At 39.3% G+C, this 26,886-nt stretch overlaps 1 protein-coding gene across 1 annotated transcript in view; it reads left to right on the top strand.

Moving 5' to 3' along the window:
• Nucleotides 1-435: 435 nt before the first annotated feature.
• dmd (dystrophin) overlaps nt 436-26,886 on the top strand; it is a 96,530-nt gene continuing 70,079 nt past the window's right edge. Inside the window, exons 1-2 of the mRNA XM_049753387.1 lie at nt 436-762; nt 26,549-26,610. Coding sequence (XP_049609344.1) covers nt 681-762; nt 26,549-26,610 — 144 coding nt within the window. The 5' untranslated portion in view covers nt 436-680. The remainder of the gene's footprint in view (nt 763-26,548; nt 26,611-26,886) is intronic.

The following is a 26,886-nucleotide window of genomic DNA, read 5'->3' as shown; positions in this document are numbered from 1 at the left end:
TTAAAAAAGATGGAAGGGCAACCCCCGTGTTTGTGTGCCAAAAGCATAATGGAGGTTTTATCAACATCTTTTTGAAAGATTGGGTTGTTAAAAACAATTACTTAGGAAATATCCCGAATGTGGGTCAATTCTACGCGGATTTTCATATTTGCGGCCAGGACTGGTCCCGATCACCCGGGTATAACGGGGGACAACTGTATATAGTTAGGAATTTTTGAATTTGCCAAATGTCATGCTACGGTTCTTGTGAAAATACTTTGAACTGTTACTATCCGGAAGTACGTGACACGTCATGGTAACAATAAGTTCTACTGGACCCGCAATGTTTCGAATCCCGGAAATAATACTTTTGCGGTGCGTGGTGTCGGTTTTTACGCATGGAGTCTGCCGACGACAGCCGCCAGACAACTGTCTATTTAGAGCTGGGAATGCTGCTGCTAAGAAGACCCCATGCCACCCCACTCCCTGGTCCGCACACCTGCTTGGATCCATCTTGCTGGGCGTGATACTTGACAGCTACTTCTCAGGCGTCAACGCCCCCGTCTTGGCTGGAGTTCGGGTCCTGCGTCCAGTCTGTGGCTGTTGCCTGTGGAGTCTTTGGGTCTATCCAGCTCCCGTTTGGATTATACGATCGTTTGACCAAAAATATTACATTTTAGACCCGGTTTCCCTGTGCACCCATGGCGGAGGCTGTGCGACCCGAGGACTATTGCGACGAGGTGCTGGAGGACGAGTTTGGAGTAATCATCAAGTGTCGATCTGGTAGGAAAGATAACTTTGTGTGCATATACAAGAAACTTGACAAGTTTACAATAAAAAAAAAAATATTAAAAAAATAACGCGGGTGGGGGATGCTTTTTTAAACTAAGTGCACAAAGTGGACTGCATGCACATACACAGTATGTGATCCATTAAGTGGACTGGACTTCCTTTCACTGAAATCAATGGGGACACTGTGATTTTCAGTCGACAGCAACTGATTAAAAAAAAAAAAAATCCCCCTAGGACATTAATGTTTCAACTATAATTTTCTTTCATTCCACATTTGTTTGACCTATAAAAGCTTGCACAATATTGATTTTATGCACCTTAATTAACAGCTACAATGTTTCAGAAAAATATTCCACCTGTTGCTGAACTTCCTTAATTCCTAAATGTTACAAGTAAAAATATCATATTACAGTCATTATTATTATCATTTGAACCTTATATGCTACTGAAAAAAGGATGGAAGTTTCCAAATCAGCACAAAAATGTAATCTAGAAAAGTTAGTTTATTACTAACTCTTTTTACAAAAATTAGTACAAAAATTGTTCACCAGACAATTAGTTGTAGATTAACATATTAATTTTATGATCTCACCTCATAGTAAAAAGTAGTTCACCACATAATTACATTTAGAATGGTCAGTCTAATGAAATCAGATTTTATTTAATCCACTTATTTTATTATATTTGTTCCAACCATATTGGCTAGTCTGCTGTTGATTGTTTTAGACAAATTTGAATTCAAGTTGAATGTCAATCACATTTGGTTCTGTGTACATTTAGTTGTGATGCACAGTTTTGACTTCTGCTCAAAATATTTAGGAAACTAGGAGCACTATAGTGGTGCAATTAGCTTCTTTGGTCAAGAGAGCGTGCTGAGTTTACATTCATGTCCTCCAAGTGTTTACAGTGGAATAACAACAACATGATTTGTGTCTACCGAGCACATTTTCACTTTGCTTCCCTTTGATTAAAATGATCTCCTCACTTGTAAACAAATCATTTTGAAAATATATTTGCAGCACAATATGCACGTTGTGCCAAAAGTCAACTACAGAGACTTCTTCTTCATTTCCCGTATCATTCCCATATCATTGACAGCTTTAGACTTGGCAGTATTTGTCAGCATGTCCTTCTGCTGCCCTCACCTCGTCATTGAAGCGGTATTGAAGAATTGCCACCTGGTAAGAACTGTTGCATAGTTTGCCATGAACAGATTTTGTTTAGAGAATCTTACCAGCGATAGCGGGAATTGTACTACACGTTGGAAGAGTGTGAGAGCTATAAAGCTTTGCAAACTGGCACTGAACTGCCTGCAGTCAGAGACTGAAAGACTTCTTGCCAACACTGCTCCGATGCTGCTCTGATGGCCTCATTTCTGTCTGAACGATACCTGAAACAAAAAAACAAAAAAAAGTAAATTGACTTTTGGGACATTCGGTATACAGTACCTGTCTTTGCTTGTAAATTTTAGCTCTAGGGTTGTGTTGAATACAGTTAAAAAAAAAAAAAAAACGTTTGGGAAGCAGCTAAAGTGGTGTACTGTTGTTTGCGTGGACACATAGTGATGAGATGAGGCCTGGGGTCCTCTTTTAGATCTTGTAAATTCCCAATGTCCTTGAATGGTGTTCTGGTGGACGAGCTCCAGCGAAGTCTCTCTCTCCCTCTCTCTTGTTGTCATACTCCCTCTCTCACTCTTTCTCCCCCCTCCCTCATGACCAACCCGCCATCAACCTCTACCTCCCAAGCTCCAGCTGGAGGGTCATCTCATGCTGGAAATAGCAGTCAGCTGGCTTGTTGGACTCCTGGTGTGAGAGTCAGATAGCTTACTGGGAGGCTGCCATGTTCTCTTCCTTTTCCTTTTTTTCTTTTCCCAAATTTCCCCACCATCATCTTGTTCATGTCCCATACATTTCCAGTGCTTCCTATTTCCTACTTGGGATGGTGATTCGGCGCAATGAGAGAAGAAATAGAATGTGACCCTTCGTCTTGTTGTCTGCACCTCCTCGTTTCATCTTTGACCACCAATGTTGGCACTCGGTTTCTATATCAAGCTGCACTCGGATTTCTCAACCCCAGCCCACACTGAACCATAACATTCCACATTGTCTGAGTTACTCTGAGGCAAATCACATACTTTTAATAAGTCAGAATTTGATTAATTACCTTTTTTATTTAACTGTTTGAAATGTTTTTTTTCTTCACTTCTGCACACCATGAGAAAAAAAAAATGAATCTCTGTACTATCGCGGTGTAAAATATCCAAATAAACACTCTGTGATTCTCACCTTCAGCTTACGCAACTGTTTGAATTGTTCAACATTCGAGATTCATACTGGTGCAACATCATTTGAAAGTTGACTACACTTTTACTTGCACCTGCTAGAGAGATGGTCAAAGTTGCCCCCTTGCATTTCCAGGCCGCTGAAGGACCACCATTGTTCCTACCCACTTTGACTAGTGACTGTCAGCAAATACCACGTGTCTCCATCTGACATTGTAAATAGTAAATAAATATAAATATTGAAATACAATATTATTTTATTGGCCAGCATAAGAAATAGCATTTTAGCCCAGAAGATGGCAGCACAGTCCTTTGGCCAGCAACCACTGTACTTTTCAGCATAAAAGTTTCAAAAGAAGGTAAACTGGGTGACTGGCTGTAATCAGGAGAGATCATCTCCAGCACACTAGAAGATGGTCCGATCAATGCATTACCAAAACAATTTGAGCAAATAGTTGACATTGTAAATCTATCTATCTATCTATCTATCTATCTATCTATCTATCTATCTATCTATCTATCTATCTATCTATCTATCTATCTATCTATCTATCTATCTATCTATCTATCTATCTATCTATCTATCTATCTATCTATCTATCTATCTTCCGTCCAACCGTCCGTCCGTTGCCCGCCCATCCGTCCATTTTTTGAAAAATAGTTTTTCCTTTTACGTTCACTAATGAGCTCCTGAACGCATTCAATGGAAAAGGTTTTGTTATTGAAACATTAATTCAAAAGAATTCATTTTAGAGCTGTAATTCATTTGACATTTTTGCTCATGGAAAACTTGCCACCATTATCTGATAGCGACCTAGTGTCATTTTCCCCGTTTGAAAGCATGCCTCCATTATCTGATAGAAAATGCTGATTGGTGTCAGCAGGTCACACACCTTCCAGTTGGCCCGATTCATTTAATGAGGCGAGCTTTAGTTAGTTCATTTCCTTGCCATTCATTTGCTCGTCTCCTCACCCCTCACTCACCTCTTGCGTCTGCCTCTCTTGCTATCATACCAATTTGTTTGTCTTATTGCTTCGAGATCGTGCACAGTTGTCCGGTTTTCATTCATGGGCGCACGAGCCTCTGCATCATGTTATTAAACCATTGTCAGCAACACTCTTTCCACTTTAAATGGGCATCTCGAGGCTAATGAAAAACAAAAGTGGAAGAGGAGCAATGATTCAGAGGGTGCAATTGAAGCGAGGGAAAGGTGAGACTGAAGGAACGACTCAGAGAAATGAGACAGATGGCCGGAGGGCAGATCGAGGTGGAAGGTTTGAATGGCTGATGTGGAGATGAGGAGGCTGAAGTCGGCAAAAAGAATGAGCAACTCAGTATTTCTTTTTTTTTTTCTAGGAGAAAAGCGGGATACGTGTCAGGCTTGACAAAAAAAGGTGTTTTAATAAACTGGACAGGTGGAGCTATTTTCAGAGGCTTGTGCTTACATTTTATATAATAACCGTTCAATTCGGCTGCACTTTTTTTTTTTTTTAACCCCACTCCATATATATCCATTTCGAACACGTTAAAAGGACAAACCAACTTCTTATATCGATGACGTCTGATATTTGCTGTGCCGAAACGGAAGACCTCAAAGTCCAAACATAAAGCGGTTTAAAATTCATAGACTTGAATAAATGAGAGGGGCTGCCTCAAAGATAAGAAAGTAAGGGCTGAGAGACACGGACGGGGGGGGTGTAAAGGCTCTGATTGCACTTACTAATTGCTGTTCACATGCAGGGTTGGTCTTATCGTAATCACTCGCCAACTCCAGCATGCTCGTTCTCCCGCCAGCCTCTGGGTTTAGTTTGGAACTCAGAGGAGCAGCAGCAACACGGCCACGCTTTAGCCTGGCATTATAATTAGCATGTAGATTACATTTGAGCACAACCACTGCACCCTCCACGCCTCCAAATTAGACAGGGACCCTCCTTGAAGACCGAGAACAGGAAACCAGGACGAAAGATGACACCTTTTCAAAAATAACTTTCTCCAACTCTTTGGCGAGCCTGTCCAGTTAAATGGTGCATCAGGAGGTTGTCTACGTGTTATGCAATACTGTGTAGAAATAAGTTGCTGCCAGTTAACCACCAGCCGACTCAACGTTCTAATTTCCTGACACCCACATCACTCACCATGCCATGCCTTTTAAGCCATACACACTCAAAGTCACAGATAAACAGCAGAATGTAAAGATGGTGACCCTAAGTGGACAAAAATAAGTCACATGTATGTTATTGTTTAGTTATGATTTTTTTTTATGATTTACTCAATCGATAGAATAGACAATTCAATGCCTGCATCTGCAGTTCACACATCATTCAAACCCTAGCTGGGAATTGCTCATCTCTATGCTGTGAATGTGTCTGCTGGTATCTGCCAAATAAGTTGGAGCATAACAAAGAACCGAGTGATTTGCGTCTGGTGGTTATTTAATTCGATTTAATTTCATCCAGGCAAAGGTGTAACTCAATTAAGGCCAATTTTAATTAGCCATTTCGACTCCACTCACGTTTCCTGGCATAGGGGCGTGAGTCGCATTTTAGATTACAGTAATCTGTTAAAAAGAACAATTAAATTAATGATAGAGCACATTATCAAGATGACATTCGAGAGTAAAACGCAATACTACTGTAGTTTTTTTTTTTTCTATTATCTGATTGGTGCCCTACCAAATGACTTCTTCCTATAGAAAATGCCTGTGCATAAAAGTGCTCAGAAGGTGTGTTGTGCTCTCTCAAGTAACTATTGCCAATTTATCTTTTAGTTCCTTATAAATATATTTTCTTGGTCAGATTAGTGCTACTATTCGGTTCCTCAATCAAAACTTTGTGTCATAGCCAGTCTTAAATTTGACACTATAAAGAAGAGTGTTGTTAACAAACCACAACGACATACTTCACAGGCTTATTAATCATCTTCAGACATATAATGGATAAAAGAAAAAAATCTCAGTTTAGAGGATCGTCAAGGAAACAGGAGAAAAGAGGCAATCTTGCCACTTGCCCCCCTGACTACTTTAAAAACTTTTATGTCACATCTCTCTAGTATGGTGGGTGTTTTCTCTGTTTGTTTCTAGCATATTTTTCAGATGACTAGCCGGTATCCCCGGGGGTGCCTGCCATTGCTTTAATACCAAATCACTCCACCGAGAGCGAGATCATTCCGCACAGGCAAAATACGGTACATGCTTTAACCACACAATAAAGATGCCCTAGCAACTGGAGCCAGAAGGCAATCTAGAGATCCCACAGCAACCCAGGTACCCTGCCCTAAAATATGTTTTTACTGTGCTGCAATGCACTGGTTAAAGAAATGTGATTGCCAGAAAATGGTTGTATACTGTGTCATTATTTATTGAGGGCTAAGGGAACAAGGCTCTTAAACAGACCCATCAGCGAAGAATATAAAATGGGCTGCATTCTATATTTTTTACTGATTAAGAGCTTCCGTCTCATTCTTTGATGCGATTCAATCAGTCGGCAGTTCAGTCCAGTTCAGTTTGACGCACGATGAATGATGGATGAATAAATCAAGGACTCAAACGTAAACTCCAATACTGCTTGGAACATCGTTTCCAATAAATACTTTTATAGCGCACATGAATTAAAACAAACATTACTAGCAGAAAAGTTAAACCAAAAACACTTAGGAAGAGCTAACAAAAAGGATTTTTAGCTCACTTATGATGTCAATTAATTGCAAAGGTGGCCTACAAAAGACAGCAGTTATGTGAACTACTATACTATAATCGGCTTCTTTTTATGTTAACTATCCATCCACACTACATCGCAGCTGCTTTTAGGCAAGAAACAGTGTACTGCCTGGACTGTTGCAGGGCTCATATAGATAACCCCTCACGTGCATGTTCACACTGACTGGCAATTTTGAGCCATCAAATTACATCAGTTCATTCAGAAATGCACAGGCACGCACACACACACACACACACACACACACACACACACACCTATAGGGACCCCATAGACAACTGTCTCTTTAATGGCTGAGCTCCTGAGTCCCCAACTGTGATAAGTGAAGTTTAATTAAGGGAATATTGAGAATTGTAATGAATTATTTTAATAGCCTGCAAATTGCTTCCGTTTTCCGTAGCAAGAACGAATAAGAGTGAGTGAGCAAGAATGTGTGTGTGTGTGTGCGTGTGTGTCTCTACAATATGGGTAGGTTAAGCAGTGGCTCGTTTGCAGATGAGACCACGCCATCAAAACAGGCAGATTTGATTTCCCATCTGAATGAAGGTGAAAACTGCTGCAATGGTTTTGATGAGAGCATGACACAGCCAGGTTTTGGAAACATTTAAAAAAAAAAAGGCATCGTGGTTTGGACAATTACGTTCCATTTGAACAAACCCAAGATGTGTAGTCAAACTGCAATAAGAACCATTTCTAAAATTGTTGTCTTTTCTAACGAGCAACATAATTGACCCTAAAATGAGTACAGCGCTATTTACTGGCGCTGTGGTGAATTGTGGCCAATTGTGGGACGAAAAGACTGAAAATGAAATGTACCTAAGTGGCATGTTGAGTGGACACCGCTGAACACTACTGGACACTATTTTCTGTCTTTTGAATTCAGTTCGTAATTGGTCCATTAAATTGAAGTTCCGCCGTTAAAGTTTCAAATCACATTTCTAATAGTGGAGCCAAGCATTATTATCTTGGTTAATATTGCATCGTATTGAATCTCATTAGTGTGCATGTTTAGCCAATGATGTGTTGCATAGCAGACATTCATTCATGTGGATTGCATTTTTTTTCGAAAAGGAACTGGAAATGATAGATGGCCTGTGTGTGTCAAGCCTGCTAATGAACGCACATGAATGCAAGGGGAACAGAATCAATTCCAAGTTCACAATGGGGTCTTAGCATCCCGCAGCCAATGAGTGCACAGGAAAGCCTGGCATTTGCAGCCCTGGTTGACACATGGAGGATTTTTAATGACGCTTGTGATTGCGGTGAATAATGGCATATGGTAACTCGTGCCCAGACTCCGGCAACCAGAGCCAAAGAGAGGTTTACTCATCTGCTGGCTATGATGTACCAGACAGTTGCTTGTTGTTGTGCTTGCCTTGGCAAAGTTGACACAAGCAGTTCCAAAGCAGTGCATAATCACAATGTGCTAATGTCTCCGGAGGGGTCATTACGTCGTATAAAAGCTCGAAAGATTGCTGTGCACCGGAGATTGAACTAAAGATTTTATGATTTTCTTTTTTCTCAAGATTGAGTTTCACTTTGTGGTGCTGCCAGTCTCATATTCCTGTCGGTGTGAATATTTTAAGATAAGCAGTGATTAGAATACCCAAAGCTAGTCAGGCATCTGTGCAGATGTTTGCAGAACTTGTCGTTTTGTTGGTCGGACAGTTGGATGAGTGTTATGGTAGACTGGCGAGTCCAAGGTCATTTGTAAATGAGCTGATTGTACAATAAGATGGCGAAAATAAGTCATTGGTGATTAGTCAACTTCAAATTTTAGTCGTGGTCAGGTCGACAAACACCAAATGTGGATTTGCGCAGTCAGTCCAAAAAGCAACAATTTGACTAAGGAAATTTCACTTAATTTGTAAAAAAAATTAATTGATCATTTTATTTCCTACGTAAATTTATTCGTACCGGTAAAAAGTTCCGGTAAAATGTATTTGCCTACTACCTGGTTTCTGATCTATTTGTGTTTGAAATCATCCATCACACCAATTAACTAGAAAATACAGTTTCTCAATTATTATTTTATTGGTTACCGGGGTCAATCAAAACCCATGTGACCCTACTCGAATAGCTCCTGAACCTAATAACCGGTTCTGTAACAACAGAAATCAGGCATTCGTGAACTGCTGCCGAGCCTTTCGCACCATTGCAGAGGAGTTCAGCCCACTCCTCATCATGAAATTGTTTTAACGTAAACATTTAGGAAAGCTTTCAAGCCTGAATTGCATTTGAGGTGATTCTAGAGTACCTCAACGGGAAAACCTCAACTAGGCCACTCCAAAACCTTCATTATTTTTTGGAGCCATCCAGAGGTGGACTTGCTGTTATGTTTGAAGTTGTTGTCATGCTGCATAACCCAAGGAAGCTCGAGTTTGAAGGCGAAAATGACCTGACGTTAGCCTGCAGGATTTTCTGGCAGACAGCCGCCGATCTTCAGATAACTGATGCGTATCAGGAAGAAGGATGCCTCCCATTGCAGCTAAAAACTCTAAAAAACAACTCTAAGTGGCCCCTCAAGATATCTATTGATTTTATAGGAAATATTCTGTATTTTTGTAGCCTAGTTTTACATTTTGGTATGCAAGTGCACTGCAGTCTAACTGCATCAGTCTGTAACAGGAAGAGCTTAAATGCCTGTTAAGTGCTTTTCCTTCCTGCTGCTCCTATGGATGTTTGCCATCCATCCATTATCTGTACCGCTTGTCCCCACGGGGGTCGCGGGCGTGCTGGAGCCTATCCCAGCAGTCATCCGGCAGTAAGCGGGGGACACCCTGAACTTGTTGCCAGCCAATCGCAGGGCACACAGAGACGAACAACCATCCGTACTCGCACCTACGGGCAATTTGGAGTGATATTTTTTGGGGACTTGGAAGGAAACTGAAGTACCCAGAGAAAACCCATGCAGGCACGGGGAGAACATGCAAACTCCACACAGGGAGGCGGAATAAAACCCGCACCCTCTGAACTGCGAGGCGGATGTGCTAACTAGCGTGCCACCTATGGATGTTTGCCTGCAAGCTAATTAACACGACTTCAGATGACCCAAGAAAAAGTTGATATTCCATCCATAAACCAATAATTAATTTTTTAGAGCCAGCTTGGAAGCAAATCACCTTAGGTCCGATCCTTGCTCTCAATTAATGTCTCTCATTTAATTTTTAAATCCAGAAATCAAACAATGCTTGGCAGAATAGGTCTTCTGTTACAGCTGGTGGTTTGATGGATTTTTGGGTTCACATTCACAAAACGCACTTGTGAGAGCATTGGGGGGAGTATCGCCTTTCGCCTAAAGTCTGGGATAGGTTCCAGCTCACCTGTTACACTATCGAGAACAAGTAATATAGAAAATTGAGTGATTGAAAAGACATTAACATTCTCATTAAACAGTTCTGCACTTTAGGGAAAGATGCATTAGTGTGTCATGCCCTCAAGAAATAAGTCAATTATTTGGAAAAAACAAACAAACAATGGTTTCCACACAGACACTGGAAAACGTAAGAAAAATGGTCCCCACCCGGAAGAGTCTTGAGGTATTTCACAAACAGAGCAACAATGGATACAAAATTGCTGGTTAATGATGTATAGTAAATAAACAAACAAATATCTAGAAGGTAAAAGCAACCGCTTCGTTGAGTCTTGTCTAGTCTAGTCTATGCAAACTTGAACCCAAAACTTTGGCAGGGCGGTCCAAGGTAGAACCCATTTACCTGTTGATACTGAGTAATGTGACATGGGGGACAAGGTGTCACAGTGAATAATGCATGAATCCTAATGAATAAATTCTGGCATATGCAGCAGGTGGGTGGGAGTGCGCGAAGGTGAACCAATTTATTGCTGCTGATCCAAAGTTAGCCCACTTGTGTGCGGATCTGTTGGGACTCCCCTTTGGCTGCCATCCAATCATATTGAACTTTAAAGTATCTCGGGGATGGACAGCTCGCCTAATCCGAAGAAAGAGAGAGGAGGAGGAGTCAACGGAACCGGGACTTCAGTGGGACTATTTGTGATTTTGGAGAACCGAGTGGGCTGCTTGACTCCCACTTGGCCCTTTTCAGAACCTCGCGGACGTTGTGATACTGGCGGAGCCCAAGTGGCCAGTGGATTATCGGATTTTCTGTGACGCGTCGTTCACCTGTTCGGTTCTCTTGAGTGGCTCGATCGGATTCAAGGCGGACAACATGTTGGAGACATGAGGGAGCGGCGCGTTACTCAGGTAGTCCAACAAAGCCCGCTTGGATGTCCGACATTTGTTGTTGCGCAGTTGACCGAACCGAAGGCTTCGGTCCGAAGCGAGCCGCTTCTTGAATAAAGTATATATGCGCGCACCAGGCACGCTGCAAAACATTCCTCTGCATGTGAGGCGCGCGTGCCTTTGCAACAGGCGTGCGCGTTCCGCTTCTACGACCTGTCTGGCATTGCTCTTGTTTATGAAGGAATGACTTGCTCGCATCTTCTCTCTCCTCACGCACTTAAATAAATGCCCTGGTGCTGAATTTGTTCTGTGACCAAGCTTGGAACGCAAATGGCCCGTATGACAAATCAATATTTGCCTTAAAATTGCACTGATTATCAAACAATTGGTTAAGCCCCCCAAACTCCCGCCTAAGCACCATACATGTTTTTGTTTAATGTTTTTTTCAAACAAACCTATATAGTGGAGCTTGTGTTGCCTTCACGGTTTGGCACTCTCTGGTTCACCTGTTTTTAGATTTTTTTAAAATGTGTGTGTGTATATATATATATGCATTTTTTTAATCTGTGTATATATATATATATATATATATATATTGATATGTGTGTGCATTTGTGTACATATGTGTGTATATATACATATGTATGTATATATATATATATATATATATATATATATATATATATATATATATATATATATATATGTATATATATATATGTATATATATATATATATATATATATATATGTATATATATATATATATATATATGTGTGTATATATATATATATATATATATATAGATAGATAGATAGATAGATATATGTGTGTATGTGTGTGTACACACACACACACACATATATCTATCTATGTGTGTGTACACACACACATACATATATATATATATATATATATATGTATGTGTGTACACACACATAGCAGCGATTAGTTTGAGTTAATAGTATTACACCGTTAATAATACTGGGTTAAAGACAACCTAATTCAGGTAAAAAAATTGGAGAAAAAAAATGTTCGTACAAAACAACCCAGTGCAATGGGTTGGAATAAAAACTGTGTGGGTTAAAAAAAAAAAAAAAAAAAAAAGAGGTTCCGATACTTGTATTTGTATCAAAACAAAACCAGAATATTGGGTCGGATTCACCCCAGAAGTGGATTAGTCCATTAAAAAAATGGTTATTTTTGACCCCAAAAGTTTTAAGCAGGTACCAAAGTGTTTCTTGCAAAACTGTCCAACTGAAGGATGATTTAGTTCAAATGCCAGGCAGTCAAAGACCCAACTATTTTACAAAAACTTTAGACAAGCCTTTTCTAGCCTACCCACAAAACATTATAAGCTTTTGAAAAACTGTCACCAGCTGGCCGCATCCACTCACTTGTATCCCCACTAATGAGGGAATGGATGCAACTTTAGGAACTTGCTACATGCTTGTTGATAACGCGTATAATGAACAATCAAAACAAATATAAGTAGAAAAGTAACTGCTTGTTAAATTTAGGGAGGGTGAAAAAATTGTTTTTTTATTGGTTCAAGCTCAGCACGGCCATCATCCCCAAGTGAATAACCAGATGGGAGTAACTAAGTTAAAAAAACTTACTCGATTCAGTATTCTGAGAGAATGCTCAACATTGGAAAGTCATCATCCTGCGTGAAAATGTGTGTTTATGCGGTGCGATGCGTCTCGGGCCATAGGTGCATGCTGGGATTTGCCACGCTGGCTCAGCTCAGCTCCACTCAAGTCCGCCATGATCCTCTTGTAGACAAGTCCACACATAATCTCTGTCTTCTATCCTCTCCTTTTCTACCTTATGTGTATATTTTTCATTTAACCAACCTTGTACTGTTTTAGTTTCTTTAGTCCAAGTTAACCGACGTCACTCTGTCGCAGTCTAGTGTCTGGGTCTAGAAAAAGCCCACTAGTTACGCCTGTTTTGTGGGGTGATCCAGCTCAGAGGCATCGATGGCTTAAATGGCTCAGTCCTAATATGGTTCAGCATCATACTTAGTGCATACCTTCATTAATTTGCATATCTGGCGCCTGCATATGCCTGCACTTTGTCATTGCAATAAATTCATTTACTGCCAGCCGTTTTCAAAGAGCAGCTCTCCACAGATTGCCAGCTGCAGCTGGCTTTGGAGCATTTCGACTGATCTTTCAGGACTCGCAAAATATCGTGTTCTGTGGCAATATAAGCAGCACTGAACCGAGCAAAAGAATGAGTAGACTGTTTTGTCACTAGAGAGATACAAATGTTTGTTTCTTGCTTTTGTCATTCTTCAATAATCAACAGTAGAGCGTGGATTGGTTTCACAAGGAAAATAATTTATGACAATAAAAAGTCAACCAAAAAAGACTGTAAAAGAGATTTTTATGGTGAAATAACTATTGACTGTATTTACATATATACAATTAAGAAACATACTGGCTCACAGCATGGCTCGGCTGTGCCTTTTCTGCATGCCGTGTTCAATCCATGAACATGGCCATCGTTTCCTGCCGATTATTCAGACATTTGCTATTCACGGTTGGACTCCTTGTATCTCGCACATAGTGGGGGTTCTCTGTATTTATTGTGTGTACTCTAATTTTGATCGAGTTGATAATTCTACCAGATTTTAACGTCAAAATGATTTATTGTCATGCCCAGTTATAGTGAAATAAATCTTGCCATTAGCACGTGTATTAATTAGACCATCCTGTTATATATACATAATACAAGTTGTGGGATCGTAAATTTGTCTCTTTAAAATAGTTGTTTAGAGTTTACCACAAAACTATATATATATTTTGCAAATAACTGTTGGTTGCTATATGGCCTTGTAACTCAGGAAGTCATTGAAGGTTGTTTTCCAATATAAAAATCAAACACCAATTAATTTGGTGCTTAACGCTAACTGCAGCTGTTGACTTTCCAAATGGTGTACAATTCTTAGGACATAATTAGAATATTTAATCATTATTTAATGACCGTTTATAGTACAGCAGAAGCAGCCAGATTGTCTGAGACGGGTGGTGGTGTTTGAACTCTTACGGGTTTATCAATTGACCAAGTCCGTAGAGCCATTAGCTGCTAAGAAAAGCTATTTGAATAATATGAAAATATTTTTGGGTGGATTCTCCGTGCCAAAGAACTATGTTGAAATGAGTGGAGGAGCTTCATTTAGTCAGATCATAGCCTTCTTTAGTCGAGAACAAGCTTTTTTTGCTGCCCTCTACTGGCATCTGTCGGGCACTAGCTAGGCAACCTTTTTTGAGGAAGGGGATGTCAATTATTCGAATAGCAGGCAAGCGCTTTATGTTCTGCTTGGTTACAGACCACTAAATATTGAGTATAAAGTCAGCCATCCTATTCTTTTCATTGTAAAAACATAGACCGGTTTTGCTATTTTATGATCATGATCCTACATATTGTTGCTTTAGGGGGCTGAAGCGGTTCAGGTATGTGAGGATGCTGGAGGAAGTGAGGCTTGGTGGAAAATAAATTTTTACAGCCCATGTCATAATGTTTACTTTATATGGGTGCTCTGGTATGTGTGTGTGTTTGTCTATTTGTGTCTCAGACTGTCTTAGAAGAACAGTCGGGCTGCTGCCGTTTTCCTCCCTTCATGGCCAGTGAGAACAAGTGCCTGGCAGGCGTTCACTGTCTAGTTAGTCAGCATCACCATCAAATAGAAAAAAAAAATCACTGGAAGCAATTTTGTACTTATTTATTGTGACGTCATTAAGCTTCAAGGAGGATGTCATCACTTCCATCGTAAAAGTGACAGACTTGGTCGTTGCAAAGTGTTGCCTCACTTTGTCAATTTGAGTCCCCTGAACTGCAGCACCCCCAATTCAAGGTTTGCCATAAAAGACTATCTTGGGATAGTGTGAATTCCATGAGCAGAACATCTTAAAGTTGTTTGTGGCTGCTATGGTCATTTATTTTTTTTGAAGGGAGGGGGGATTAAAACGGTATAGATACCATTTGAAAGAGAAACTGTTGGCAGGGGAAATATTTAGCAGGGGAGATATTTCAAAATTGGTATATTCAAATGTGTATTTGAAGTCTCACCTTAATGACCAGCAAAACACAATTTTAGGCAAATGTACTTCAAAGTTAAATACAACTGCCCTCTAGTTCACAACCGTACTGTACTTGAAAATTAAAAGAGTACCGTATTTTCCGGACTATAAGTCGCTCCGGAGTATAAGTCGCACCAGCCATAAAATGCCCCAAAAAGTGAAAAAAAACATATATAAGTCGCTCCGGAGTATAAGTCGCATTTTGGGGGCAATTTATTCGACAAAATCCCACACCAAAAACAGTCATGAACGAGCAACAACAGGCTAAACGATAGCAACAACAGGCTAAACGATAGGTATGCTAACGTGACAAACACAAACAAAGAGCTGAGAACGGGCCTGACGTAACATATAGAGTGATTAAGGACAACTATTACATGAATAACATGTTTATAAAACCATCAGTGTCACTCCAATTCATTAAATAGCAACAACAGGCTAAACGATAGGTATGCTAACGTGACAAACTCAAAGAAAGAGCTGAGAACGGGCCTGACGTAACATATAGAGTGATTAAGGACAACTATTACATGAATAACATGTTTATAAAACCATCGGTGTCACTCCAATTCATTAAATAGCAACAACAGGCTAAACGATAGGTATGCTAACTTGACAAACACAAACAAAGAGCTGAGAACGGGCCTGACGTAACATATAGAGTGATTAAGGACAACTATTACATGAATAACATGTTTATAAAACCATCGGTGTCACTCCAATTCATTAAATCCATCGATCGATCTTTGTCAACAATGGGTGCGGACGGCTGAGGGCGCTTGCGCTTCAAAATATTCCACAGGCTCATATAACGATAGATAAACTATATTTTAAATAACTATAATACAAGCCAATAATATTATCAAACCATCCGTGCACTTTAATTCCATTAAATCCATCGATCAAATTCCTCGTCCTTTGTCAACATCGCCGCGCGTGCGCCCTGACGTCACCCTCGTCTTTATTCCACAGATCTACTATATAACTATATTGTAGCATTAACAAAGTACAAGGATAGACGTAGGTTTGGTAAACGGCTCTTTATTAAACAAAACAAACTTCCAAGCGTGTGGCGGCGTGGACTTCCAGACAGACCGGGCGTGCGTAATGGCCATGTCCGAGCCCCGCGCACCGTTCGCGGACAACCACTCGGCCGATCGTCGGCCCCCGACTCAGTAGAGACCGGGCGTGCGTAAAAGCCATAATAGTTTTTCAAACCTTCTATGTCACTCCAAATCCTTAATTCCTTCAAACTCTTTGTCCTCCGTGTCACTTAGAAATGATCACCGCTAATGATGCCGGTCGTCCTTGTGTGGGCACGTTTGTATGTAAACAACCGGCGCGCCGCGCTACTGACGTCACTTGAAATAGTAATCCATTGGTACATCACGGTTCTCCAAACTTTCTTTCTGCTGCTCGATTACTGTTTTCAGCTGCATATTTTACAACTTGAAGTTTGTAACCTGCAAAATATGAGTTTCTTTTTGGTGCCATTTTTCTTAAGCCCACCCAGTTGATGAGTCACGGCCAACGGTAAAATTTAGAGCGCCCTCATCCAGTTTCGTCTGAAAATATAATTTTTTTTGGTTGTTTTATCAAAGTCAAAGTCTGCTTTATCGTCGATATATTTTTTTTATATACTAAGACACACAAAGAGATTGAAATTACATTTCCTCTATCCCTCGGTGAGATAGTACACATATGCATACAAGCAACACAAAAAAAACCAAGAAGGCACTAACAATGAATAAATAAGAGTATTGAATAAATGATAAATAAACAAATAATAATAAATAATAATAATAAATATAAGAGGAGCAAAAATGGAGCAAGTGTACATACAGCAGACAGTGGACTTGGATATGGTGCTTTAAAGTGTTAATTGCTTTATTTGATGTTTTCTCTATTTTTTATGTTTTGAATATGTTCAAGATAAAGAAATAAAAGCATGTGAAGTGATCAACTATACTAAAAATAACATGGGAAGTGGTCAACTATACTTGTAAGTGATGTCTTAATGATCAAGTAAAAATTTGTGAAAAAAAAACATATATAAGTCGCTCTTGAGTATAAGTCGCCCCCCCATCCAAACTATGAAAAAAACCGCGACTTATAGTCCGGAAATTACGGTACAATAATAGGCTGTATTCATAGCTAGCTTCATTCTAATGTTTGTTTGTATTTCCTGTTGTATTTGATTTCTGTTTTGTTTTCAAAAGTGAAACTGAAACTATGTTTCATCCTTCTCCATTCAGCTACTTCTACCCTGTATAGTCTATTTCTATATTTAAAATGTCAAAAGATGAGTTTAATGACTAACGGCCCTTTGAATAAAATACTAGTGGACATATTTGTGATATTAAAACTTTGCTCAAGTGTGTTCAAGAATTTCGGCTATCATGCGAGCTCATACAATTAATAAGTGACAGCCTGGTGATTTGGTTGTTCCATAATTTAACTGCAGAATTTAGTTTTGTGACATATTGATTGTATATATGACAAATGCATGGTGTTGCTGCTTTATTCTATTTTTAAATGCTTTGTAACCATCTTATGGCATCTGTATGGAACCACAAGCCCCTTCTTGGGTGAGTGTCAGTTATTTGTGGATATTTGCCACAGGGCTATCCCTGTCCCTATCCCCGCAAATAGCAGCGCATAATGGTGCTCCCTGGAGGAGTTGTGCCATTCAAGAAGTAGTGGCTTTATATTCAAGTTAAGAATCGTCAGTCAACTCAAGAATGGCAACAGAACATGCCAAAGTGTCAAGGGAAAAAAATTGAAGATGCTGTCTGATCAGAATATACTTGACTGTCTCCATCTAAAACAAAAATGGATTAGGCAATACATCAGTGTGAGGCTCATCATCCCGCAGAGTTGAATTCCTGAAAGCAGGTTTTATTAATACCACAACAGATGAAAAAAAAAAATCCACCTTTTAAGGTCACGAGTGGGCACGCTTTCAAGCTGCGCTCAGCATGAAGCTCTCGTCCCAGCCCCTGCTTTTGATTTATTTTCCATTCAGCTCAGCTCAGCTCAGCTCAGTTCAACACGGACATGATAAACAAAGGCTGCAGCAAATTTTGACAGTCTCCAACTATTTGTAGGGTAAATACACCACATCATCTTCTTTGGGGGATATTTGACTGGCAGAAGATTCCCGAAGCCTGCCTTCTAATAGGAATAGCATCTTGTTATCATGATGAGCAGAGATCTCCTACATTAGTAGACCGCATAACTGTTTGGTGGGCACACTTTTTGTTACCATAGCAAGTTGACAACAAGGACGCGCTATTCGTGTTATTGGAAACCTCCGGACACTCTGAGATGTTCCCCCCTCCTCATCTATACTACTAATGGAGGAAAAAAAAAAAAAGTCCCAGCTAATTTTACCACACCACCTCTAAAGTTTTGATTATACTTCATGTTCAACTGTGGAGGAAGCATGTCATCATCAAGCTAGGAAATTAATCAGTGTCAATTAGTGTGGTGGATTTATTCCTGCAGCCCACATAGCGTGCTTATTGACGCATTTTTTGGGGAAAAAAAAATCTCTCTTCTTTAATTATTTGATAATTGATGTGTAGTCAGCCCCCAACTATTCGTAAAATACGAAATGAAAATGTGAATATTGCCTAATGTATCCCATTATACACCCCCCCCCCCCCCCCCCAAAGGTATGCAAATGTCTATATTGACAATTAAATGGTAAATATAGTCCAAGCTATGATCCCGGTACACTATGATGTAATTTTTAAACTTCTAAAATGTTCCTAAAAATGAATACATATGGAAAATGAGCAAAGGAGTCTTTTAACAATCCAGGCTGAATTTCATAATTTCTTCGAGATGTAGCGTACTTCCTTGACACCAATTACTACTTTTTTATTTACCGTGTCACCTTGCGGTATGTTAGGGAGTGATGGAAAGAGCACAAAAAAAAAAACACTAATTGGAGATTTCTTGAATTGGTGGGGGCTCACTGGAGAGCAATTCCTGCTCCTCGTGCACTGTTGGACAGCTCAGATGGGATCACTGTACAGAAGGAGTGCAAAGGTTAAATACTCAAATGGTTACAGCGTGCTGTCCTGCATAATCTGATGTTTTAGCTGGCCTTGATGGTCACCGCCTGCCTGCCTGCCTGTTCCCCTCTTTGATTATGTGGCACTCTAAAAATTCGGCGCCTCCCTGTTTTCCTGTCTTGAGGAGCCCAATTTACATTTCCTTTCCTTTGAATTTTAGCACTGATGTGACGGACCAATTTGTTTCTAGATAATCATCTGTCAAACCCACTCTGAGTATGACTTATTTGTTTTTTACGATTGCTGGAACACATAGAAACAATTTGGACAACTTTGTCAAGTTTAGACAACGCTTTACAGTCTGCCGTGACAGTGGATTGTGTTTCTTGATTCTGACAATACACATAATCTGAGTAAATTGAGTTAGAAGGAACCATATTATGGATTATGAGGATTACTTAGGTTTTTTGTTACACGTTAAACAATATTGTTTCGGTCATAATAAATGAGTCAGGTTATAATAAAGAACCAATATTTTAATCTTCTGCATCTTCAGCCTCAATTTAAATACTACAAGCAATACTTAATTTAAACTATAGATTGACAAAAGTTGTACATTGATAGAAGAAGAGCTCTTTTAGTTGTAGTGAAAAATAATCACACACAGCAGACATATTAGTGTTATTGATTATGCCTGCCGTAAAGCGCTTTGACGCCGCCAAAACACTTGAAACAGGATCGGGCCGATCCTGTGACTTAATCAGATTCTGTCTGATACTCAAAGCCGATACCAATGCACAGTATCAGATCAGGACATCCCTATTATTTACTACAAAAAATGTTTTTTTTTTTTTTTTTGAGAGCCAAATCGTAAGAGGCAGAACAGGGCCAGATGTCACACGAGTGTTGAGATGAGCATTTACTCCCTTGCCTTGTTCACGTGTGATAGCACATCTTCTTGTCACTGCGGGAACAAGGATAATTAATCATGAGTCATGCTTTAAAAGTGCCCTTTTATGTTTGGGGGAAATGTTGTAGCTTCCTGTATTTCCAAGATAGTTGTTAAAGTTGCTAACAAATGCCAATTTGTTGGGGTGAGAAAGTAAACATCGGAAATGGACAGCAACAATTGTCAGGGCCAGTGAAAGCAAACTGCAGATGTGAATCCACCTGAATTTTGCTGGTCTTGTATTTCATTTGCTCCTCTGTACAATTTGTAATTTTCAGTCAAGAAAACCGGGCATAGCATGGCAAGATGGTGAAATTTTATTGCAAAATGTGTCATATGGTGGTTTTGACACTGTATGCAAATATTCGAGTTAAAAAAAAAAAAAAAAAGTAGACAGCCCAGCACAAATGAGAACATATGGCTAGGGACGCCCTCTGGACTGGTTCACTCATCCATCTGAGGAAATTTCAGCATATTTGCAAAGATGCTGATAACTTTTTTTTTTATCCGTTTTACAAACATGGTGACATTACACAGGGATTATTTTCACTTTGACAAGGATGGACCATTCCAAGTGTTTATCTCTTGCGTGGCTTTTAGAGTGTACGAGTAAGTAATCCCCCACAATATCCCCAGACAGACGTTGCACTCCAGAATACACATGGATTTTCTTTTATTTTTATTTGCAGCATTGAATTATTTTGTCGTGAAGTGCTTTAAACACAAAGTTGCATTCCTTACACGTTGACGGCACATTTAACAGAATAATTTAGCCTTAATGTTGACTCCGTTTTTTATTTCCTATTTGCAAGGGCCTAGCATCGCCCACACTTATGGAAACAAAAGCAGTGGAGTGAACTCACAAATATTTAGTTGCAGATTTTTTACTTGATCTTAAATCCATCCTCACAGAGATACTCTCTTTTTCGCTGTTTTTGTGATCAGGCCAAACTAGGAACAATATTGCTTTTGGTGCCATCTGGTGGCATCTTGGTGCCAAGGCAACAATTTGTGACAGCAAACTGAAATCACAGTGACCCATATTTTAAAAATCGGCTTTTGGGATTGTCAAAAAAAATAAATAAACTGAGCTTTCCAACAATATGTCAAGCATTGTGCTATGCTACTCATTAGATGATTATTATTTATTACATTATATGAATACGAAAGTACACGCCCCCTTTGAGATGTGTGTGCCTACAGCTACGCTAAGCTAGATGGGTCAAAGTCCCAAATTTTGTGTGTATGCCAACAAAACAAGCACTTTTTTTATCACTTTTTTCCCTCCTTAAAATTTATTTGTGTATAGCCACTTTAAATGACTGTGGTATGTGTCGTCTTAATGATCATGTTGAGTAGAGTATCTTCAAATTTTCAGGTTTGGCTTAATTTGAGCTTTCAAAACAGTGTCATATTTTGATTTTACTTGCTTTTGTGTGTGTGTGGGGCGGGAAATCTCACACTTTTTAGCATGTTCTAATGAAGTAGGGAAGGTCTAGCAAACAGGCTATATTAACAGAGTTGCGCTAGGAAAATAGAATGTCTCTTATTTGAACAAGACGGCAAGTCCTCTTTGTACTGCCATCTTTTCTACCCTATTTTACATCTGGTTTTCCAATTAAACAAAATAAATATAGAAAGGGTGAAAGGGCACCACGTATAGATAGAGGCTGAGGAGATGGGAGACTGGGCTTTTTACTGAGCTCCACCCCTCCACAAATCCTCTCTGATCCCTCAAGCCAATTAGGGCCGAGAGAAGTGAAAATCAGGAAGCAAATTGCTCTTTTGGTGAAAGAAGAGTCAGCATGTGCCTGTTCAAATCAGGTGTCGGGCTACTGTGCACTTTTGGCCAATATTATTGGCAGCCTTGATTTTAGAAAGTTAAGATATATCTTAACCCTACAAAATTAGTATTGCATGCATGCGTGATGATTTATTTCTACACTTATGTATAAATGTCACAAATTCTCATTTTGCAGCTGCAGTTGTGATTATCTCAGACTGGTTCATGAATAAATTGATTATTTGGGCTATAATCATTGGCATTATGCAGTACCAATGCTATTTAATAAGCTTTTTTTACTTGTTTTATAGTATTTTAACAACTACTACTACGTACTACTAACAAAATGTACGAAATGCAGAATATAATCGTGACAATAACAGCCCATTAAGTATGAGGTGCCATTAAAAATTGCACATTGTCCAGTGGACCCCTGGAGTTGATTTATAAACAATAGCAGATAAATAAAACATGTACCCTGGGGCTTAGGGTTGACTTTTGAAAAGATATACTTGTGCTACAGCATCTGTGAGGGTGCTTACATAATATCAGGACCAAAACAAACCGGTGCGTCCTGGGTAGAGTTTGTGTTGGTATAGTTTATAATGATGATGATTATAGTGTATCCATTTCTATCTGCTGCAAATCAATCATGGATGGATGGATAGTCCTCCCTGATGATGCAGCATAATTTTAAAACATTTTAAGCCAAGTACCACCTCAGTAAAGACTTAACTCCCCTGGGAATTCCATAGTGACTAAAATTAAAATACAGTACTGTAGCAGGCCCAAGTGTTTTTAAAAATACAGACCTTTATTCTTGAACATTGGTTTAATATCATTGTAAGCCACTGTAACGTTATGCATCACGTAAACATGATTCGAAATGAATGCACAAATGAACTTTTTTGAATTTTTTTTTGCACCAGATTAAAATATACCTCTGCAAATCTTTCTAAAGGCAATATAATTTATGCTACCACATTTTCTAATTATCAGCAGCAGAGCTGTGAAAAAACTCTCTGGTATTTCCAAAAATCCATTACCATTTTAATCATTCAATAGATAAAATTGTGAGGGTCTGTTGCAAGCAACAGAAAAACTCCAATGAGCCATATTCGCTCTATTTTACCTGAGATTATGATTATGTGCATTCTACATTTTGAAATTTAAATAGATTCTTTTTCCAGCTTCATTTTTTGTTTTTTTAAAGCATTTTGCTTTTAAGATACATACAGTTGGTATCAATATGATTAATCTTTATTTAAAGAATATACTCCAAGCAGTCTTCCAGTTAGCGGGATATGGCGGAAATAAACAGAGCTCTGGTTGGATGACAAACAGGTTTGATAGCAAGAGAGATTTGATGCGGGAATGTGATCGGATTGAAGATCTTGGACATCCATTGCAGGAGTTGCTAGACAAATCTTTTAGCTGGACAAAGCTATCTTGGTCGGAATTGAATTCTGACCCCGGTGATATGATGAGAAAGCGCAATGCCCTGCTTCTAGTCCTTTATACGTACATGGTGTAAAATATTTTGCAGAGTTCATAGCCACTTTTTATTTTTAGATATACTGACTGTATAATTAAAGTATATTTGTCTTTCAAACTGTTACATTAACATCAAATTACATATTGCTGATTTAAACAGGGCACATTCTCTCATCGGCAACATTTTTCCAATTTGATAAAGGCATCAAAAATTGTCAGGAAACAAAAACCCTTTATAGGCTTCCTCACTGAAAAAGCACAGGAGGAGGAATACCTGCTTGTTTCCTAAGGAAGTAATTAAAGGAAAGTCTAATTTTATGAAGACGTAAACTGCTGTGGGAAAGTGTTGCTAGGATATTGGATGGAGGGATTCAGATAGGATATGGCTGGAAATGGACTTTTAAGATGTAAACATGTCCAACTTCAAACTCATTTACAGCAGTGGCATCTAGGAAATGTGATTTGGACTCAATTTACATAAAAACTGATCATCGAACCGGATGGATGTCTTAATCGTGTTCTACAGTTCATGACGCCGCATTGCTTTGACTCAAAAAGGGTTGCAAGCCGAAATACTGGGAATAGCATGACGAATCACCACCTAAAATGGTAGTTGGACAAAGTTAATTTGTTCCAAGACCAAGCTTGCAATTTGTGTTTATGCTTTGCTGCATCTACTGTATATCAAATTAATGTTGCCCATTGAAATGAATGGACACAGCATTAATGTGTTCCATCCCCCCAAAACATACTTTTTTATGTTTTTATTAAATAAAAATAAAACTGCAATTTTCTAAAATCATAATCAAAAAGAGTGTAAGGAGATAAATGGTTGAAAATATCTTATTTATGGGCCTCTTATCGCTTAAAACAAGGAAGATCGGAACTGCAGACAGAACATTTTACTTAATAGATTTTTTTTTATTGTGAGTTTTTCAGCAGGGTTCATTCAAAAATAGTCAAACATTCACCAACAGTTTTAATGTTTTTTCTTGTCATAAGTACCTGCGACAAGAAAAACTATTGGCAACCATCAAAACTGTTGGTGAATGTCAATTGCCTTTGTGACCTTGAAGAACTCGGACAAAAAAATCAATATCCGCTACCCTTGCAAACGTTCGCCGCTCATTGGCATACGGGCTTTAGCAGATGCTTGCTTTGTAAAGGCTTCAGGCTTTTCATCGCTTTGGTAAAGAATCATCTGTGTCTCATCAGTCCAGAAAATTTCATCCCAGAATATTTGAGGCTCTAATCTGTCCTTTTTTCCAGGTGCCAGCCTGGCTTCCAATACCCTTAAAAATGCTGCGTTGAAAACAACCCAGCATAACTTTCTGGGTTGTTTTGCACAAAACGTCGTTTTTATTGCAAGTATAATATAAGGTGGAATAGTAATACAAGTTGTCTCATGACATTCATTTTTGCAATTTTATGCCTGCATGGGTTTTTGGCTGCTAATTTGGCAGTGGTCTTAATCCTTGCAGAAGTGTAATGGTTAAGCTGGAACAGGTGGAAGTGGGGGAAAGCAGCTTAAATAGCTTTGCATTATGGTTGTCATTTGTTTTGTTTTGTTGTGTGCCTATATGACATTTATTTATTTATTTGTTTGTAAAAAAAAAAAAAATGTATATATCACAAATCTAACAATTTAATATTTAACATGAAATGACCATTTTAGGGTGTCTACATGTGCCCTTCAATTGGCTGGCGACCAGTTCAGGGTTTACCCTGTCTACCACCCAAAGACTGCTGGGACAGCGGTTTGGAAGATGAATGAATGTGTTTGTATTGTTGCTTGAAAATGTGTATTCCATCTAAATTCCCCTGTTTCTTCTTCACCTCTCTGTCTCTCTTCCCTCCCATCACTTCCACCTCTAGCACATTTCTCTGTAACAATTCCATCTGATTGGATTTTGGTCTCATGATTTCATCCGTGGCTTACGGCCGTGACCGTTGCCAGGCAACTGATGCCCAATCCGTGACAAACGTGACAGTTGCAGTGGTGCCACGTGGACCGCAAACGGATCTCTTGTTTGCCCTCATGGGACTTCTGCTTACACTTTGCTGAGCTCCATTAGGGTGGTGACAGGCCGTGTGAGACTGACTCCTTTAGACATGAGACTGACTCCTTTAGACATGAGAAACCCAGCCACTGTAGTATTCTGAAAAATTTCAATGATAACATCTGCATATATATATATATATATATATAAATATTGTTATATTGTATTGCATTTTATTGCATACATAGATAGTCGTTTTTGATTCCAGTGACTAGTAAATAAACTAAAATGCAGACTGCTGTTGTGTTTCTTACTCCAAAGTTCTTACTGATGTGCTATCTTAATAGTGTGGTATTTGTAGTATTTTCAGTTTCCTGGTACCATTTAAAGATGACTGTTTACGTGGAAATGAGGCACTAATTCCCACTCAGTGATTTGATTGTGAGCGAGAATGGTTCTTTGTCTGGCGTCCAGTTTTGAGAGAGAAAGGCCTCGCCTTCAAAGTCAGCTGGGATGGGCTCAAGTGCGCTGACAACTTGAACAGGACAAGCGATGGATAGATGGATGGAAGTGACAGACGACCGGATGGATGGATGGGAATAGAAATGTAACCTTAATTTAGTTGGGGCGGCATCACTCAGTGGTAAAGTGGTTGTCTCCCAACCCAGAGGTTGGGCGTTTGATCCCCAGCCATTGTTACCATGTTGAAGTGTCCTTGAGCAAGACACTGAAGTTGCTCCTGATGACGTGGCATCAGTAGATGAGCAAGGAACCAGTTTAAAGTGCTTTGAGTACCAAAGCTAGAATATATTGTGCTATATATGTATTCTACCCTCTGTAGAGCTTCAGAGTGAGGACAGCACAATAAGTGACAGACCATTTAATTTTTCTTTTTTTTTTAATATATTTTGCAAACTGGCATTGTATTGATCTTGCAATGACTGCAATCTATATGAAAATATTCATGAGTGGACCGGCAAAATGTTTGTTAGTAATGTGATGATTGATGAGCTGACAATGCAATTAACCCTGAGCTAGATTGGAGAAGCCTGTCATACTGAGGACATTTTTGTGTGTGTGTGCGTGTGTGTGTGTGTGTGTGTGTGTGTGTGTGTGTGTGCGTGCGTGTGTGTGTGCGTGCTCGCACGCCTGTGTAGTTTGCATTGATAATATCCTTGTATCTATTTCTACCTGCCTTGTTACAATCCCTGCTGATGTACTTTATTGTGGTCCTCTCACTGTCAGATGAAAGAGAAGATGTGCAGAAGAAGACTTTCACAAAATGGGTCAACTCACAGCTCTCTAAGGTACGACAGTTTCCGCCTTAATGCTTCATGATTATAATGTGAAATAATATTTAAGTCATTTTACGTTAAGCAGACTTTCAGGATGCAAAATTGTCCAGTTAGGAAGCATTGATGATTGTGTATAATTTTCATTTCCTGGAGCGGAACGAGACTCGACTCCCAAGACAATCCCTATAAAGGAATGCGGTCATTTCTCTCTCTTCATTTTCGTTTGCATTTTTCCAGTACACTCGCCACTGTAGCTCCCCGAAGTTGCTTGAGCACTAACGATCAAAC

Source organism: Syngnathus scovelli, chromosome 2 (assembly GCF_024217435.2).
Source record: "Syngnathus scovelli strain Florida chromosome 2, RoL_Ssco_1.2, whole genome shotgun sequence".
NCBI classification, from domain to species: Eukaryota; Metazoa; Chordata; class Actinopteri; order Syngnathiformes; family Syngnathidae; genus Syngnathus; species Syngnathus scovelli.
Note: the sequence above shows the minus strand (reverse complement) of the source record. Positions and strands in the feature narration are given on the sequence as shown.